This window comes from Falco biarmicus, chromosome 10, assembly GCF_023638135.1.
Source record: "Falco biarmicus isolate bFalBia1 chromosome 10, bFalBia1.pri, whole genome shotgun sequence".
In the NCBI taxonomy this organism is placed as follows: domain Eukaryota; kingdom Metazoa; phylum Chordata; class Aves; order Falconiformes; family Falconidae; genus Falco; species Falco biarmicus.
This window is the reverse complement of record NC_079297.1, coordinates 32,572,068-32,587,665: the sequence shown is the minus strand read 5'-3', so window position 1 is coordinate 32,587,665 and position 15,598 is coordinate 32,572,068. Positions and strand designations below refer to the sequence as shown.

The 15,598-nt window shown below is 36.2% G+C and overlaps 1 protein-coding gene across 1 annotated transcript in view; it reads right to left on the bottom strand.

The window, feature by feature from the left end:
• The window catches only part of OTOG (otogelin), a 104,458-nt gene that overhangs the window by 51,349 nt on the left and 37,511 nt on the right, over nucleotides 1–15,598 (bottom strand). The window contains exons 22-28 of the mRNA XM_056355075.1: nucleotides 14,572–14,615; nucleotides 13,264–13,417; nucleotides 6,710–6,817; nucleotides 2,570–2,708; nucleotides 2,178–2,312; nucleotides 968–1,114; nucleotides 222–341 (exon numbers count right to left, since the gene is read on the bottom strand). Of these exons, the coding sequence (XP_056211050.1) occupies nucleotides 222–341; nucleotides 968–1,114; nucleotides 2,178–2,312; nucleotides 2,570–2,708; nucleotides 6,710–6,817; nucleotides 13,264–13,417; nucleotides 14,572–14,615 (847 nt within the window). The remainder of the gene's footprint in view (nucleotides 1–221; nucleotides 342–967; nucleotides 1,115–2,177; nucleotides 2,313–2,569; nucleotides 2,709–6,709; nucleotides 6,818–13,263; nucleotides 13,418–14,571; nucleotides 14,616–15,598) is intronic.

Sequence of the window (15,598 nt, the reverse complement as noted above, 5' to 3'; positions counted from 1 at the left end):
TCAGAATATTGTACAGCATTTTTCTCTACACTATAGTGCTGTGTAGAAAAAAAGACGATTACTTTCTTCTCCTTAATGGATCTGTGAGAACCATTGATATTGTCATTTGCATTGCTGCCTGCCTGACACTTCCAGGAACAAATTTCTGATTTCATTCTAGATACATGGTATGATGTAACAGCAAAAAAATCTACTAGCAAACACATTCTTTTACTATGTACCTCTACAGCTGTCCAGCTGTTTCCAAACTCTTGTGAGTTTGTTAATTCAAAATTATCTGGAGTCCTCAATTCATTTACTGTCTTCAAATCAAAATTTCCACATAATCCAGTCAATTTACTCTGGGAAAAAAAGATATAGATATATAGAAACATATTTCCACATGACACAAAACACTACCAGCCCATGACCATTTTCAAAATTTGCTTCTTAAGTTCCTGTCTTTAGTTTCATAACTATGAATTTGTCAGGATTTGATCCTTTTCAGCTAAACTTCAGCCAAAACTGTTCAGCTCTTTGTGATACTGCAGCTATAGAAAATATTTTATTTTGACAATATCAATATTATTTCCTTTCAATTAAGCATCTCCAAGCCTTTGAGAAAGGAGCTGATCTTTTGTTCAGAGAAGTGACCTGTTTGCGAGCTACTTGCTTTTTTACGCTGCAGCAAAATAACACCTGCTCCACTTGTATAAGGAATGAGTGCTGAAGGACAATGTTGCCCCAAAGATATTTGTTTCTGTTGTTACAGAAATTAGACAGGAAACAGTAACTAAAAAAGGTAAATGAGAATGAATATTTTAATTGACAAGGTAGTTGAATGCTCCTCTCCTTGACTTTGCCACTGAGTTCTTCCATGATTTCTGACACATTGTCTATTCTCTGAATAATGACAATATGTCTTGCTTAACAAGACTTACATAAACATCTCGAAGAAATGGCAGTAAGAGTGTTGACTTGCATTTACCTGCCACTGATGACCCATCTGGACATGAACTGTTGTTCTCTGATCCCAAAGAATGGTGATGTCTTCATCAGGAAAATGAACAACAGTGAAAAACCCAGCTTTCCATAACTGCATTTTTTGTAGTTTGTCTATATAACTGGATAAGCTCTGTTCAAAACAAAACAAGGCAGCTTATAATGGAAGTAATGTCTTCACAAAATGTTCACTTGACAGGAAACGAAACACCTAAATAAAATGAGTAACACTGTTCTCAGACAGAAGTCCAAAAACTGACAGAAGGCCACAGCAGGCTAAATGCTTAAACAAAAGTAGTCTGGATGTTGATTGCCAACTGTGTTATATTTTTATGATTTTCCTATTTTAAAACTTGATTTTATATCAAATTTACAGGAGGAGTAATGGCAACTGCAGCAAATATTAAAATGTTTATGTCTCATTTGGGAAGCAAAAAAATTAGTCTTAAGGTTCCTGGTTATGATTTTCCCGTAGTTATACATGGTTGCACTTAGAAGGTCTTAAGCACGTGCTTTTTTTTGAGTATGGATAGGTATAAAGATACATGGAGCAACTTCTTGAGATAAGGAATTGTTGAAATATGTCTAGAGATTGCAATTTTATTTATGTAAGGCATTATTCTCTCCATCCAATAACAATCAGATTCCAAATTTTTTGTAGCATGGACTAAGATGTCTAGCGTCTAACTATACAATGCCTCATACAAAGAGACACAACTTCCTTTGTATGGCCAGTCTATAAACTATAGATAGTACTATTTATACTAAAATTACTGAAAATACTAAATATTTATAGCAATGGAGTTTGCCGTTACCAGGGACTGCAATTTATTTATTGTAATTGTATAGGAATATTCCTCCTATACGTTCCAGGCCAGACTAAACTCTTGGTTCTAATGGAATTAATAGCAAAACTTTCACTGACTTAAAACCACCTGGATTTTTCCTACGACACTAAACAGGAATGAAGTCTAAACAAAAGAGCTACAACCATTTCATCAAACATTCTTGTTAAATACAGATAAGATGTTGTTTAAGGTTTCCATTGAACAATCTAGATGTGATCAGCATTCAGGGTAAAGATATTTATGCTTCTGCTACTTAAGCGGTACAGTAAATTTTTGCTAACAACAGGAAAAAACATCCAGAGAAGAACATATGCTACCATTTGATCAGTGTTAAAGACTGAAACTTACTGGGTTTCCAGTTTCATCATCAAATATTAAAAAAGATTTTCCAACATTAATGAAAATGTTTTTTCTGCAAATTATTCCAGTATTAAAGCAGTTAATATTCTCTATAACAACAGAAAGACTGGTTGAAGAAGTACCCTGAAGAACAAGAACAAAAAAAAGGAATGGCCACTTTTAAATACACTAATATAAATATGCATCGTTACACAGTTTGATTAGCAGAAACCTCATTGTATAATTCTTACGTAAGATTTTAAGTCTTAAGCAACAGCAAAGCTTAAAAAACAGTATGTAAGACTCAGTAAAATGTACAGATATGAAATAAGTAGAAGGGTAGTTTTTAACAGGTAATTTTAAAATCCACTTTTAGAGAGGCTTTACAAAAAAAGTCTTACCTTAACCAGGTAAACCTTACAAGTTCCAACAAAGTCAAAAGTTAATCCATCAAATGTTCTGTAGTGCCGATCCCCATATGCAGTACACATTGATGGGCAAGGATGGAAGGTGCATTGAAATGATCCGTGCTGGCAAATGCTGAAAAAGTATGACCAGTAATGGTAATATCAACTGTCACAGACAAATGATTACAGCTGTTGCACTGACAAGCAAAAACAACCCCAAAATCCATGCAAGTATGGTGACTGTGGACAGAAGCATTTTGAAATGTTAACTAGAAGTAGCATATATAAATTGATTCTCTGGAGAGAAAAAAAAAAAGCAGCACATATTGAACTCATACAGTCTGTGTTTCTTCCTGTTAGAATGTATAGATTCTGGAAAATATCAACACTGAAAGGGCATTTCCTTTGTTGAAACAAAAAAACCAACATCATTTAACTCACATCAATAATATGCCACAAGGATAAAGCTTTCTTTTTCAGCTTCTCACAGAACATTTGTTTCTATATGAGCTGAATCTTGGAATCAACAAGCAATGTGTCCTATTATTACAGTCTTTATGCACGCTCTGCTTGAATGAGAATTTCATAGAAGTATAAAGGAAAAATTTCAGTAGCACCCTTTTGGTGCTTAGATCCCTTAAAAGAGTGTGTGTTGGGCTTTTCAGATGCCTAGGTATTCTCATTCCCAAACCATAGCCTAACAGTTTAGGGTTTTCCAGAATAGTTCAAGTTCTGTCTACAACCATCTTAAGCATCAGACTCTTTCATCACACATACACAAAGCAACTGTTCAGACCTTTCTGAATTACCTTCGCTTTCTAACTGCGTAACAGGGAGGCTTTGCAGTACTGAATACTATGTCTCTTTCCACATCACTCTCTTGCAATCTAAGTAACATTTTCAATGGACAGATTTTCATTTTCTGTACCCAGAAGTCATATTTAAAATGTTATTTTTCATGTTTCTAAATCACCTGGACACTTAAAAAACTTCCCTTGATAAAGACAGCAGAGCTGGTGCTCTGGCATGTCTTTACCACAGGTATATTTATAAATATAGGTTAAACTAAATACAGCAAATGATATAATTTCAGCACATATCTAAGTTTATTTTAAAAAACTGAATTTTGAATTTTCTGATGAAATGAATGCTTCACATTTTACAACTAAAGTACTAATATGACTTATGGAAATATTGGATAAATCACTAATGTTTGGCATCTCATATACTGAAGCGCCAAGCAGTATGAAGTTTTTGCCAGTGTAACTTTTCCTTTTCTGTTCATACTGCTATCATGGTGTCAAGAACACCACTGTTTTCAAAAGAGCAGTAACTACCTAGAAAATTTAGACTGCTTCAGCTACTACTAGCATCATGTTTCCTTCTGTTTTCTCACCATTTAACTTGCACCAACCTGGTATCATTTTCCATATTTTCCAAGATTCTGCTTATCCCATCACTGATTTGGCCCACTGCTTGTGTTTTGTATAGCTACATATATAAATACACTAAGCATAGGGCTAAAATAAGTTAAAAGTATGGCATAAAAAGTGTTTGCTGTACCAAAGCACAAGTAGATAGCAGTAGGACTCACCCAGGCAATTCTAGGCACCTCAAAGCAGTAGCTAAGGCAGGAACCTAATCAAGTTGATGGAGAGAGGCAAATAGAAAAAAATCTATCTGGATTGAAAGACCAAGTGCTGCTTTTCACGCACTCTGTGAAACATTAGGTTTTATTTTTACTCTTGGCCTATTCAAATCCTCCTCCACATGCTGCTCTGTTAAGGGCTCATGCAGAAATGTTTCTTAACATGTAAGGAGTAGGGAGCTCCTTTGCACACTTTCTTAAATATTAACACATTTACAGTCAGAAAGAAGGGTTTAAGAGGTATGCAATGCCTTCAAAGTCCTCTGCACCAGTCTTGTTTCAAACTAAGTAAACTAATACAGAATCTAGGGAGGCCTAGTCGAAAAAGCAAAGCTGCTAGCATCTTCCAAACTTTGACCAGCTTCTTAAAAAATGTATTTCCAAGAAGTATTTATTTAAGAACACAGAAGTTCCAGTTTAGGAGCCCACAGAGACTAACCAGCATTTACTCAATGGTGTCAATATATGACAGCAAACCAGCATAGTTAACTGCACCACCCATCTTACCTTCCACAGCAGAGCATCAAAATGCTGCTCTCATACTTTCCGTTAGTGTAATAACCTCTTGTGTTTAACCTTGCCAGCACATGCTAACAATTTCAGACAGTTGCACTGAAAACCAAACTTGGGAAACCTAGAACTGCAGTTCAGCCAGACCCGAGAGCTTGGGTTGAAAGTTCATGGCATTCCACTGGCAGTTTTGCCAATTTAAAAAGTTATTTTATTTACCATTTTACTGTTCAACAGACAAATCACATTAATATTTTTGTTGCTGACACAACAACAGCTATGAATAAGATGATAGTATCAACACACACTATTTCTGTGCGCTAAATAACACTAAAGTAATTATAACTGCTATGAATGCTTAAGTGTTTTTTTTTGCACAGGAGTACTCTCATGCTTTGCCTGTGCTGAGTCTGCACAGCTTGTTGCAGACTTCCCATTTGTCAGTGGACAACTGATCACCAAAAAGCCATTACCACTTTGCCTGTCTTTGCTTCTGGATATGGAAGACTAGAAAAGCCATCACAACCTTAAGGATTTGTACATGAATTAATGGTCCTGGCCTCAGAAAAAACAAGAGTGAAGGCTAAATAGCCAGTGTCTTTCTGCCTGCACTGCTGCTGCCTTTGGTGAAGTCTCATATGTATTAAATGGGATATAATAGTCCTTTCTGATGCAAGCAATCCCACACCAGGTCCAATTGGAGAGGACTTTGGAAATAAAGGGCTGAACAACCCGGGTCGCTTTACCTGCCTGCCCAGTGGAGATGGCTTGTAAGTCCCTTCACCAGTCGACCAAAGGGCTACAAATATCTTCTAGAGCAGATATTGAGGACCTGACGAGAGGCAGAGGTAGGCAGTCAGCACAAGGCTGGAGGGGGCAACGACATCCAGACAAGGCACTGATTAGTGGTGACTGGACATGCCTTCACCATACTAGGCTATACTGAGCTGTGCAGGCCAGGAGCAGTAGTTTACCAGGTGACACCAGTTAAATGTTCCTGGTAAGCTAAAAGAGGTGACAAAAGGAAGGACTGCTCTGCTGAGAAGCTGGAGTATCTTGATGCTTGACAGTACAGCTGATTTTTCTGAGGCTCTAGTAAGACAAATAATGCTGCTTAGTGCCAGCTTGCAACATTCAACAATGGTAAAAGGAGAAAACAGGTGGGGACCATCAAGAAACAAGCTTGTTTCAGGATCGTGCAGATGTGGTATATTTTCATATCTTAGCTCTTGTGAAGCTATTAAAATAGTGTACCATGCCCTACTGAGAGTGCCCAAGGAAACTTAGCAGAGTAACATAGCTATATAGGGTATACTGTGTTTACAACACTGGATAGTGAAAGGAATAGGTTTCTGCATGTATTTGAATGATCCTATCAATGCTTGTCTACTGGAACACTGCCTTTTAAAGCTGACCAATTCAGCAGTTATCTTATCCACACATGCAAAATTAGAACCAATTTATCTGTTACTATGCTCAGTATATGATGTTGCCCAATACTCGCCTTAACTTGTTATTGCAGTGGTTGTATACTTATGGCCACAGGGTTATGTTTTGGGTCCTTAGACTGCTCAGATTCAACACTAAATGTGAAAATGAATAAGTAAAAACCTTTTACAAATTTCACTCAGGTGTAATATTTGAAGGATTTTACCTGTACTTTAGGAACACTAGCCAAGGAATATTAATTTAGATTACCTTGATAATCAAAAAAGTGTTTTCTCTAAATGAAGGTTTTTAAAAAGAAAAGCAATAATTCCCAATCGCTGTTCTTTTGTTATGTAAAAGCTCCTTAAAACAACACACACACACCAAATGTCATTTTAATACCTCTTTGAACAAATATAAATACAAAATTAGGGTCGATGATTTACCAGAATTTACTGTGAAATTTATGATTAAAAACGATGAAAGAATAATCAATCCATAAATAAACCACTAAAATGCAACAACCCCCTAAATAGATCTCTGCTTACCATGTATGACAGGAAGAAATAACTTTGTCACCTGGAAAGTATTCCTTTCCTTTCCATGAACATGGACATTCATCTGCATCCAAGCACACATCCCCATGTTTAACAAGACTATGAAAAAAAAAAAAAATCAGCAGAATTATAACTGGCAACTAGGTAAGAAAGTGTTTTTTGTAAGCTTTTAAATTACTAGCATTAGTATTACTGAAAAACAAGTAATTTTTAAAATCTTCTGAAATTGAAAAGGCACAACTTCATTAATATTTATGAGTAATTTTGTAATTTCCTTTCATAGGTATCTGAGTATTTAATCTTTAGTAAGTACTGGCACTTTGGGCACTAGGCCCTTTAATCACTAACCCTGTGAAGATTCATTAACATACAAATTTTAAGGTCAGAGAAAACTAAGATTTTCTAGACCTCCTATAAATTTCACCAAATTTCTTGTAACTCAGGCAATTAACTTACATTTAACTAAAGCCAAGAGATCTTCCAAGAGACATGAGAGCCATCACGCTCCTTTGCTCTAGTGGTACCTGCTCTCACATCAAAAATCAGTAGTTTATTTATTCTTAGAACTTTTAAACAAGGATTTCTTCTTGTTCTCTTCCTCACCTGATTTAAAGAGCTTTCATTTTCTGCATAGTTTTCCTATAGCTGTAGTTATACTTCTTGCTCTGTTAACAATTTAATTAATATCGAAAGAGCTGTGCTGGTTGCATTAAATTATTTTGTATGTGTTTCTATATGACTGGCACCTTCATGCAAGCAATCACAAATATAGTTAACTTCATTGGCAGAAATATCCTTATGGCCTTCAAAGGAAGTTTTCATGGTAACACAGATAACCATATGCACAGCTGTTTACAGTTCAAGACTAATGCTATAAATTTGTGCATATAATCACAACTCCTAGAGTAACAGATAACAACTGAAAATGCAAAAAAAAAAAAGAAGATTAAAAGATTCCATTAACTGAGATGGAACAGAGGACTTCTTGCCTGGTAAGATGAAACAAAGTAACCAGTCCACATTTTAAAGTAAAACATTTGTGACTTTTAATAATATCCAGAAAAACTGAAATAAAAGAGTTGGATGAAGATATCCTACAAATAAACCTCAGGAAATATACCAGTAATATTAAATGATTTCATTTAAAAAGCTATCTTTTCACTGACACCAAGAAAACTATTTCTTCCAAAGACGGATCTGTTTCAAAAAAATATTGTAATGCTATTGGATAGGCAAACAGATATCAATATAGAGCCTAAAGATCCAATAACAGATAGAACACCTTTGGTAACAAATCACTCTGCTGAATGAAAATTGTGAAACAAACTCCTGACAAGCTACAGCAGTGTCTTTCACTGTAACTACTGTAGCGCCAGCTTGTTGTGTACCTGTTCCTATACAGGATCCTGTTCAATACAAGATAAGAAGCTGGAGCAACTAACACGCTGGTTACATAGTAAAAGGATTGGTTACAGGCACCATGCAAGCTACAATTATTCTTGTTTCTAAATACTAAGTTTTGAAATGTATTTGTACTGGGAAATAAACAGTCTCTTAAAATGGAACTGTTGGACTGATAATATTTTTCTTTTTTAAGATAGTTTTGTTTAGAATTCCTGTACCTCTCTGTAATAATACAAATTCTATACAAGTCTTCCCGTGTTCCTAACAGTTTTCTGAAGAAAACAGATTTAGCATTTCTGATGTTTAGCGCTGTAATTTCAGCAAGACACCGCACCATGGACAAGAGATCATAGGTGTGAGGCACATCTGTGACAAACAGGGTAATGACATTGTTTTGTTTCCCTGGCAGCTAAAAGGAAAGACTTCATCATTGCATTTATCATAGAACATTTTAATTACTCATATTAATGAACTGGTAACTTGCGTACTTGCACACTTCTTCAGTGACTTATTTATCAGATGGAAAATTACAGCTCTTTAGCTCTTCTTATTGGGAATGTGCAGACATCATAAAACTCCCTCCTCCATTAAACTGAAAAACTGTAGTTTTCCCCCAAAGTATGTGAAGTGTTCTTTGTAATTCAAGTATTGTGTCACTTGAAGACAATCAACTGAGACTGAAATTCCCACTGGTTTAAAGCTGCTCAGAACTGAACAGGGCACATTCAAACACAAAGACCATCACACTAACAAAGTAACACAAAATGCAATTTTCCCCTCACATTATTACCCTGGCTAAAACAAGTGATAACAGCTTTCTCTCTCTTAAAGCCAAGCAAACAGATAGATTTCAATGATCTAAGAATTCACCACAAATACCCTACAGAAAGGCCTTGCACAGATCCTCTTTGAAGTATCAGACATTTTTGTTGACACTTCTGCTTACAAAGAACTGCAAAGATACAAGGACAGCCATCACACTTCACCACGCTGAATGTCCAATTTCATTACCATCTCAATATTATCTATAGCTTTTTTCATTCACTTACACACAAATATGTAAATTGGTAACGGCATCATTAGGAGCAATGTGTCACCTATGAGCCAACAAACACTTCATTGCTTCTGCAAAGCCCACAGATCTGGACCAGAACACTAAAAAGTAACTCTCGCAGCTTACACCCAAGCAGTTTTCAACAGGTTGTGTATTGCACAGCTCTTTCCCCTCCCCTGGGCAACAGCCTATCACCAAATGATTTATGCAGCCACAAATACTTTTGCCCCAACAACAAATCTGCTCCCTGAAGGTTTCATAAATCTTCTAACAAAGGTCTGCAATAGAGTTTAAGGAAGTAAAAAGAATTAAATAAGCAGCAGGTAACATTTTTAATATCAGGATTCTACTATCACCCATGACTGCCTTAACCAGAAAACAGGATAAACATTTTTTAAAAAAATTGGGAGATGTGGATAACACTACTGTAACATATAATGGCTTCCTTGTAGTTAACTCAATGTCCAGACAGAGAAAGTTACTATAATTCTGCCGAGTATTTTCTTTCTTGTTTGGGGAGCTTTTTACAGTCCATCTCCCCCCAGTTTATTACAAATATTGAGTAATTTTGCAAAATGTTCGAAAAGTTTTTAGCATCCTTGCTGTGTCCCTGTAACCGTGAAGTGTCATGATTTTGACACTTCAACTGAATTATAGTGAGACACCCACACTTGTGCAGTTTCACTCTGTATTGGAACCCTGCTCTGCATTCAGCTCTACCATCAGCATTCTACTGGCGCTAAGCAAGGTGGGCCCTAGAAAAGAGAATACACAGAAACGCTAGTAGTGGCTTAAAGACCAAAGATACCTGCGTGTAAGAAAAACAAAACCAAGCAGAATGACAGGGATTCATCTAGATTCCCAAATTACACAGTATTATGCATATTATAACTTGGTTTGTCCATTGCATGTGTCTCCTCCGAACCCTCCCTGAACAAAAAGAAGCTCTTGCCTTCACACAGCTTAAATTGATTGTGAAGAAGACAAAATTATCTTATAAGTGTAATACTCTGAACTGCATAAACCTTCATACAGCTTTTGCTGCCAACATCAGAACAAAGCAGGAGAGGGACTCTGTCTTGAGGCCTCTCCTTCTAAGTAGAAAAATAGTATTGGAATTAAGCAACGTGACTGAAAAAACAAGAGCAAAAAAACTTTTATTAGCCCCTTGCCCCCCATGTTCTCTTTTTTTAGTTTGTGTTGTAGGGAAGGAACATAAGAAGAGAGCAGGGACTGAAGACTGTCAGAAAAAAAAAAAAAAAAAAAAAAAAAAAAGAGTTTGAAGTAGGGGCCTCTTGTACCCTGCTTCCAGTCCCATCAGGGCTACAATCAGGGCTACAAGGTGAGGGTCATCTCGGAGAGCACCTGTAGCTCTCACAGCTGAAAAAGGAAGTGGCACACACTGCATCATCATCATCAAGTAGCACATAGCCCAAGGCAAGACTGAGGTAAAATACGGATGAGGTTTGTACTTTGTCCTAGCCTATTTCACAAATAAGTGTCAGACTGACACGGTATTGGTGTGATGGCTGATACCTTTCCATGTCACCTCAGCTCTACCTCATATCTACCAATGCTATTCCAGGGCTATGACTCAATTTTTTTCCAAGTTCAAATATTTTTAAATAAGCATACTGGATTAAAACCTCTCTCTGCATGCCCTCAAATAGTACCATTTTCTTCAAGATCACTGTGAGTGCAATTCAGTGCTAAAAAAAAATCACATATGGTGGGACTCCATGGAAAAGTGAGATACAAAGAATCTACCATTTGTGAACAGCCAAGAGGATACTACTAGCTGTTCCTCATTGATCATCACTTGTTCTTCTGAAAAGAATTGTAGGCTTTGGGGGGGTGAACTTTTTTATTAATTATGCTTTTGGGGAATGAATGTGTTTGTGCAGATATATGTCAAAGTGTATTCCTGGTCTCTGAATTCTTAATCTGTACTGAAAGATGATAACTTATGTGCAGAGAACTAATGGTTTTATAGCTGAAGCAGTTTTCAACATGGAAGCTTATTCAACCAGAGCTGGTAGCTCAGTGTACTTACTCATCATTGCCAGTAAATACCCCCAACCAGGTATTTTTTCCAGGCATATCAAGTACCTGCTTGAATTGTAGTGGAGATTAAAAATGAAGCAAAGCCCAATAAGATGGCTTGACTGATTCAAGATCCTCAACTCTTCCCAAAGAAACCCAGAAGTTAAATACTCCGTAACTACAGTAATGGTATTTTAGTATGAAATTTTTTCTGATTTAATGAACAAGTTTAAATAGATACTGCATTTTCATAACAAAAAGAATTTCAGAAAGTAACTCCAAATCTAACAGAAGTCTTCCCTCCAAAACCAAACGATGGAAAATTCAATGATTCTCTTCCTAAAAACAAGTGGGAAAACAGAAGGTAATATGAAAAGGTGCTCAAGAATCCGAATGATACTGGTGAACTTTTAACTGTGAATTGAATACAAGTACAGAAGGAGGGGCAGAGGGAAATATTTGTTTGCAGCTAGTGTAAACTAGAAAGTAGGAGAACATGAGGGTTTTGGAAGTGTTGCAAGAATATAAGGAGAACTGAAATATATCAAAGAGAGTAGCAAGTTTGAGGAGCAAAAGAGGATGGAAAAGAGCTGGAATGTCTTGTTATGGCCTTTGTATGGATGTACATTTACTCCTTGGAAATGAGCTCCAATCCCATACCTTTAGCATGCTGTAATTCTACAGCCATCAGAAATAAAAAACCAGCATAAACCCCAGTGTGGGTAAGTATTAGTTCCTCAAGCACCCAAATACAGGAAATGCTGATGCAGTCTAACAGAACTGAATTTTCCTGAGGAAACAGTAGAGTTCATAGCCACATGGAGGATAATTCTTATTCAACTAGAAAACATTAAAACTTCCTAACAGACCTCTCCAGAACTCTGCCTAAACCAGAAAAAGGAAAACATTAATAAAATAGTTAGTGTGATAGCAACAGCAGGGCCATCCAGGAGAGAGGTTTGAACAGAACACCATTTTTATTTTCATGCTAATAATAAATTCTGAGCTTTACTTAACCTGAGGAGCAATAGGTCTTTTGAAAACAGACACTAAACAAATACCAAAAAGGACAGGACTTTGAATTCACTTAAGGAGACAAATTTAAGACATGACACAGTTGATGTAATTATTTCTAATAAAAGTTAGTTTTCTAAAAATACTTGAATTTAATTTTCCCCCCATTATAGGTTTATTTGTCCATAGACACATTTATAAGACTACATAATTCATAGTTTTCTTTAAGCAAATTAGAAAGTGATGAGTTGGGGTTTTTTTAAGAAAACCTTTCAAGAATGTGTTTAAACTCCTTGCGTGTTATCTAATACAGTATGCACTGCAGAAATACAGTGAAAATCTAGAAGTTTTTGGAGGAAAAACCTCCAAATGCATGATATTTCTTTCTTAGTTACAAAACTTCATTACAACTACAGGATACTACAAGTTTCAGTTAACTGCATTCTCATAGGTCTATTTTACGAAAATAGAAGTGACAAAAAGAAACAAAAATTCTTATTAGGATAAATTGGCCCAGATTTAGTAGAGTCCAGGTTCAGCACAAGAGAGTATTCTCTATCATAGATAACAATTGTCTGCAGAGGTGAGGTCTTATCCTACCACACTAGAGAACTTTGTGTCCAGCCTGGAAAGGCCACATAACTCCTCCACATCACTTGTTCAAGAGAGAAACTGAGGTGGGTATTGGGACACTAACATCAAAACCCGGTTCCACAAATGTCCGTGATGTCTTAATGACTGTAACACAGTATGCCAACATCAAAGTGTTTGGAATCTGGAAAAAAAATTGCATATATTTTGGAACGAAGAAAATTAAAAACCCAGTTAACTTTTTCTGTTCTGTGAAGTGTCAGCCACAAGCCACATCTACAGAAATCCATGGCTGTAAAGTTGGTGAAATGAGACCTCAGCGTTTTGTGGGTTTTCTTATGTTTTTGGGGGGCAGTGAAAGAGAATTAATTACTCAATCACTACTGAAGGTTGTCATCTATATTTGTGCACCAAAAGACACAATTCTGTCGGTACTCACCCTGGTGGGCAGACACAACCTGAAACACAAGGAAGGTGTCCTGAGAGAGTGAGGTTTAGCAGCTGATTCTCACAAGTTCTCTCTCTGCTGAGTTCAGGATCAACTTGTGGATTACTGCAGTTAATATAAATCTGTCCAGCTGGGCAACTGTGTGCTGGGGGGAAAAAATTGACAAACACATCAGTCTTCACCTGAAATTTTGTATTCCATAAAGGTGTGCAATAGATTTAGTCTGAGAACACATAACACACAAGTGTAATGTCCGGTAATACCGTAACATCCAATTGTCTGTCTCTCCCGAAAGCAGTTAACTTCATAGAACCTCTATAAATCTCATACAAAATACTGCAATTATAATATTTGTTTAGTAAGGGACATTAATTTCTAAACAGTTAGCCATGAATCAGCCCTCCAAAACAGAAATGCAAAGTACTATCAATAGAAACAGAAATCGATGGAAAGCAAAAAATATCAAGAAAAGGTCTGTGAGCTAGATATGACTTCCCATGCTGGAGCCACTGGCTATGAACAAAACAACTCTACTGCACAACTGCTTTTGGGTTACACTGAGCATCATGTGTATACGTAGCAGAAATCTCCAAAGTGGTGGCAGTGTTTTAAAGTAGTTGTAGTTGATTGCTGGGGTTTTGTTCATTTGTTATTAGGGAGAAGTTCTGGAAAATTTTCAAATCCTGCCACCTTCAAGTGCATGGGCAGATTTCTGCTAAAGGCAATTCTACAACTGAGATCTCAAGTCTTTTACTGAAGTAAAAGAAGCATCATACAAGAAGATGAACCATAATACTTAAAGACATATAAAATATAATTTGATAGAAAAAGCACTTTTAGATTCTTTTGCTTAAGTATGACAAAATACATATTTTTTCATATTTCAGTTACTTAGGGTTTGCAAAGGGAAAGAAAAAATATCTGTGAAAAATTACTGCCAGTCTTCAGTTCCTAAAATGATGTTTTATGGGCAAAGCTAATCTTTGTTCTGCTGAAGTTCTGCTGTTTGTCATGCAGCTAAGCTTATTTATATTAGCAGTCAAAAAAAACAATCAGTATTTTAAAGCACTGGGAAAAAAGTTGCTCAGATTTAACAGTATTTTGGACAGTTATGCTGCTGCTTTGCACCAGCCTTTCTTTCAATCACACAAATATTTAATTCCTGCATTATGGGTCTTCTCCTGCAAGTTATTAATTTATACATATTGCCTGATCTTCTACATCAGACGAGGGGTTCCACAGAGACTGGAGGATACATATTCATTGGACCTGAAGTATCTTTTCCCTTTCTACACTCACCTATTACGTTGTTATCACAATTCATTACTCCATCCCTGCAATGGCTGCAATAAAAATACATGAAGATGTAATGAGAGCCAGGAAGATCTAAAATACTAATGTTTTCTGTTTAATAATGAAGCATGCAGTATGATCCAATAAAAAAATAACTGTATAAATGTTTACACTGAACATTAGAACTGTAGATAAAGTGTGCATCACCTTAACATATTAAGAATATTAATTACACTTCATACTTGTGCTTTCTGCATAATGTCACTATGAGTTAAAATGCCTGGGCTGCCATAAAAATACACACAGGAATACAACACTATACTTCTCCCAAAGACATCAGTGCAGTAAGAATAAACCAAGTCCTATGCAACAGAATCACCATTACCTAAAAGAAAAATGCAAAGAGCAATAGCAGCAAAATAAAACAAAACCCTAAGTTACAGCAAACTCTGGCTATGTACTCTTTTATGAACATTCTTAATGCAATTATAAATGCTCCATTTTCCTCACCATCAGCTTAGAATTCTGCTGAAAAGGAAGCTATTAGTTTATGTGAAAATCTTGACAATACCAACAGTTCTTAACTCATCCCACAGTTAAAGATAGAACCCCAACATTGAACATAAGATAATCACAAGCTATTACATCTGCAACAATTTTTTGTACTGGAGTGACCTTTCCACAAGCAGAACATAGTAACAGTAGCTTGATTACTGCCTTTTCTCAACCACTCCTAAGATGGATCATGAACAAACTATCCATCTAAAAACATCTCACAATATCATGAATTTCTATTTATTACAAAATTAATGTTTCAATTATTTTAGTGTTTTTGGCTCACAGGAGGAAACAGCAATGCAGTTGCTAATTTTTATCTTCATGCTGCCTCCCACTCATTTTGCTTCAGCAACGTGTTAGGAACCTGGAATAGCAACATAGTGTGACTATCATCAGAGCCAACTAGAACTACAGGTCATAATGAGAACCTAAAAAAATTAAAACAACTCTATGCTAATCAAGATTCAAAATAAAA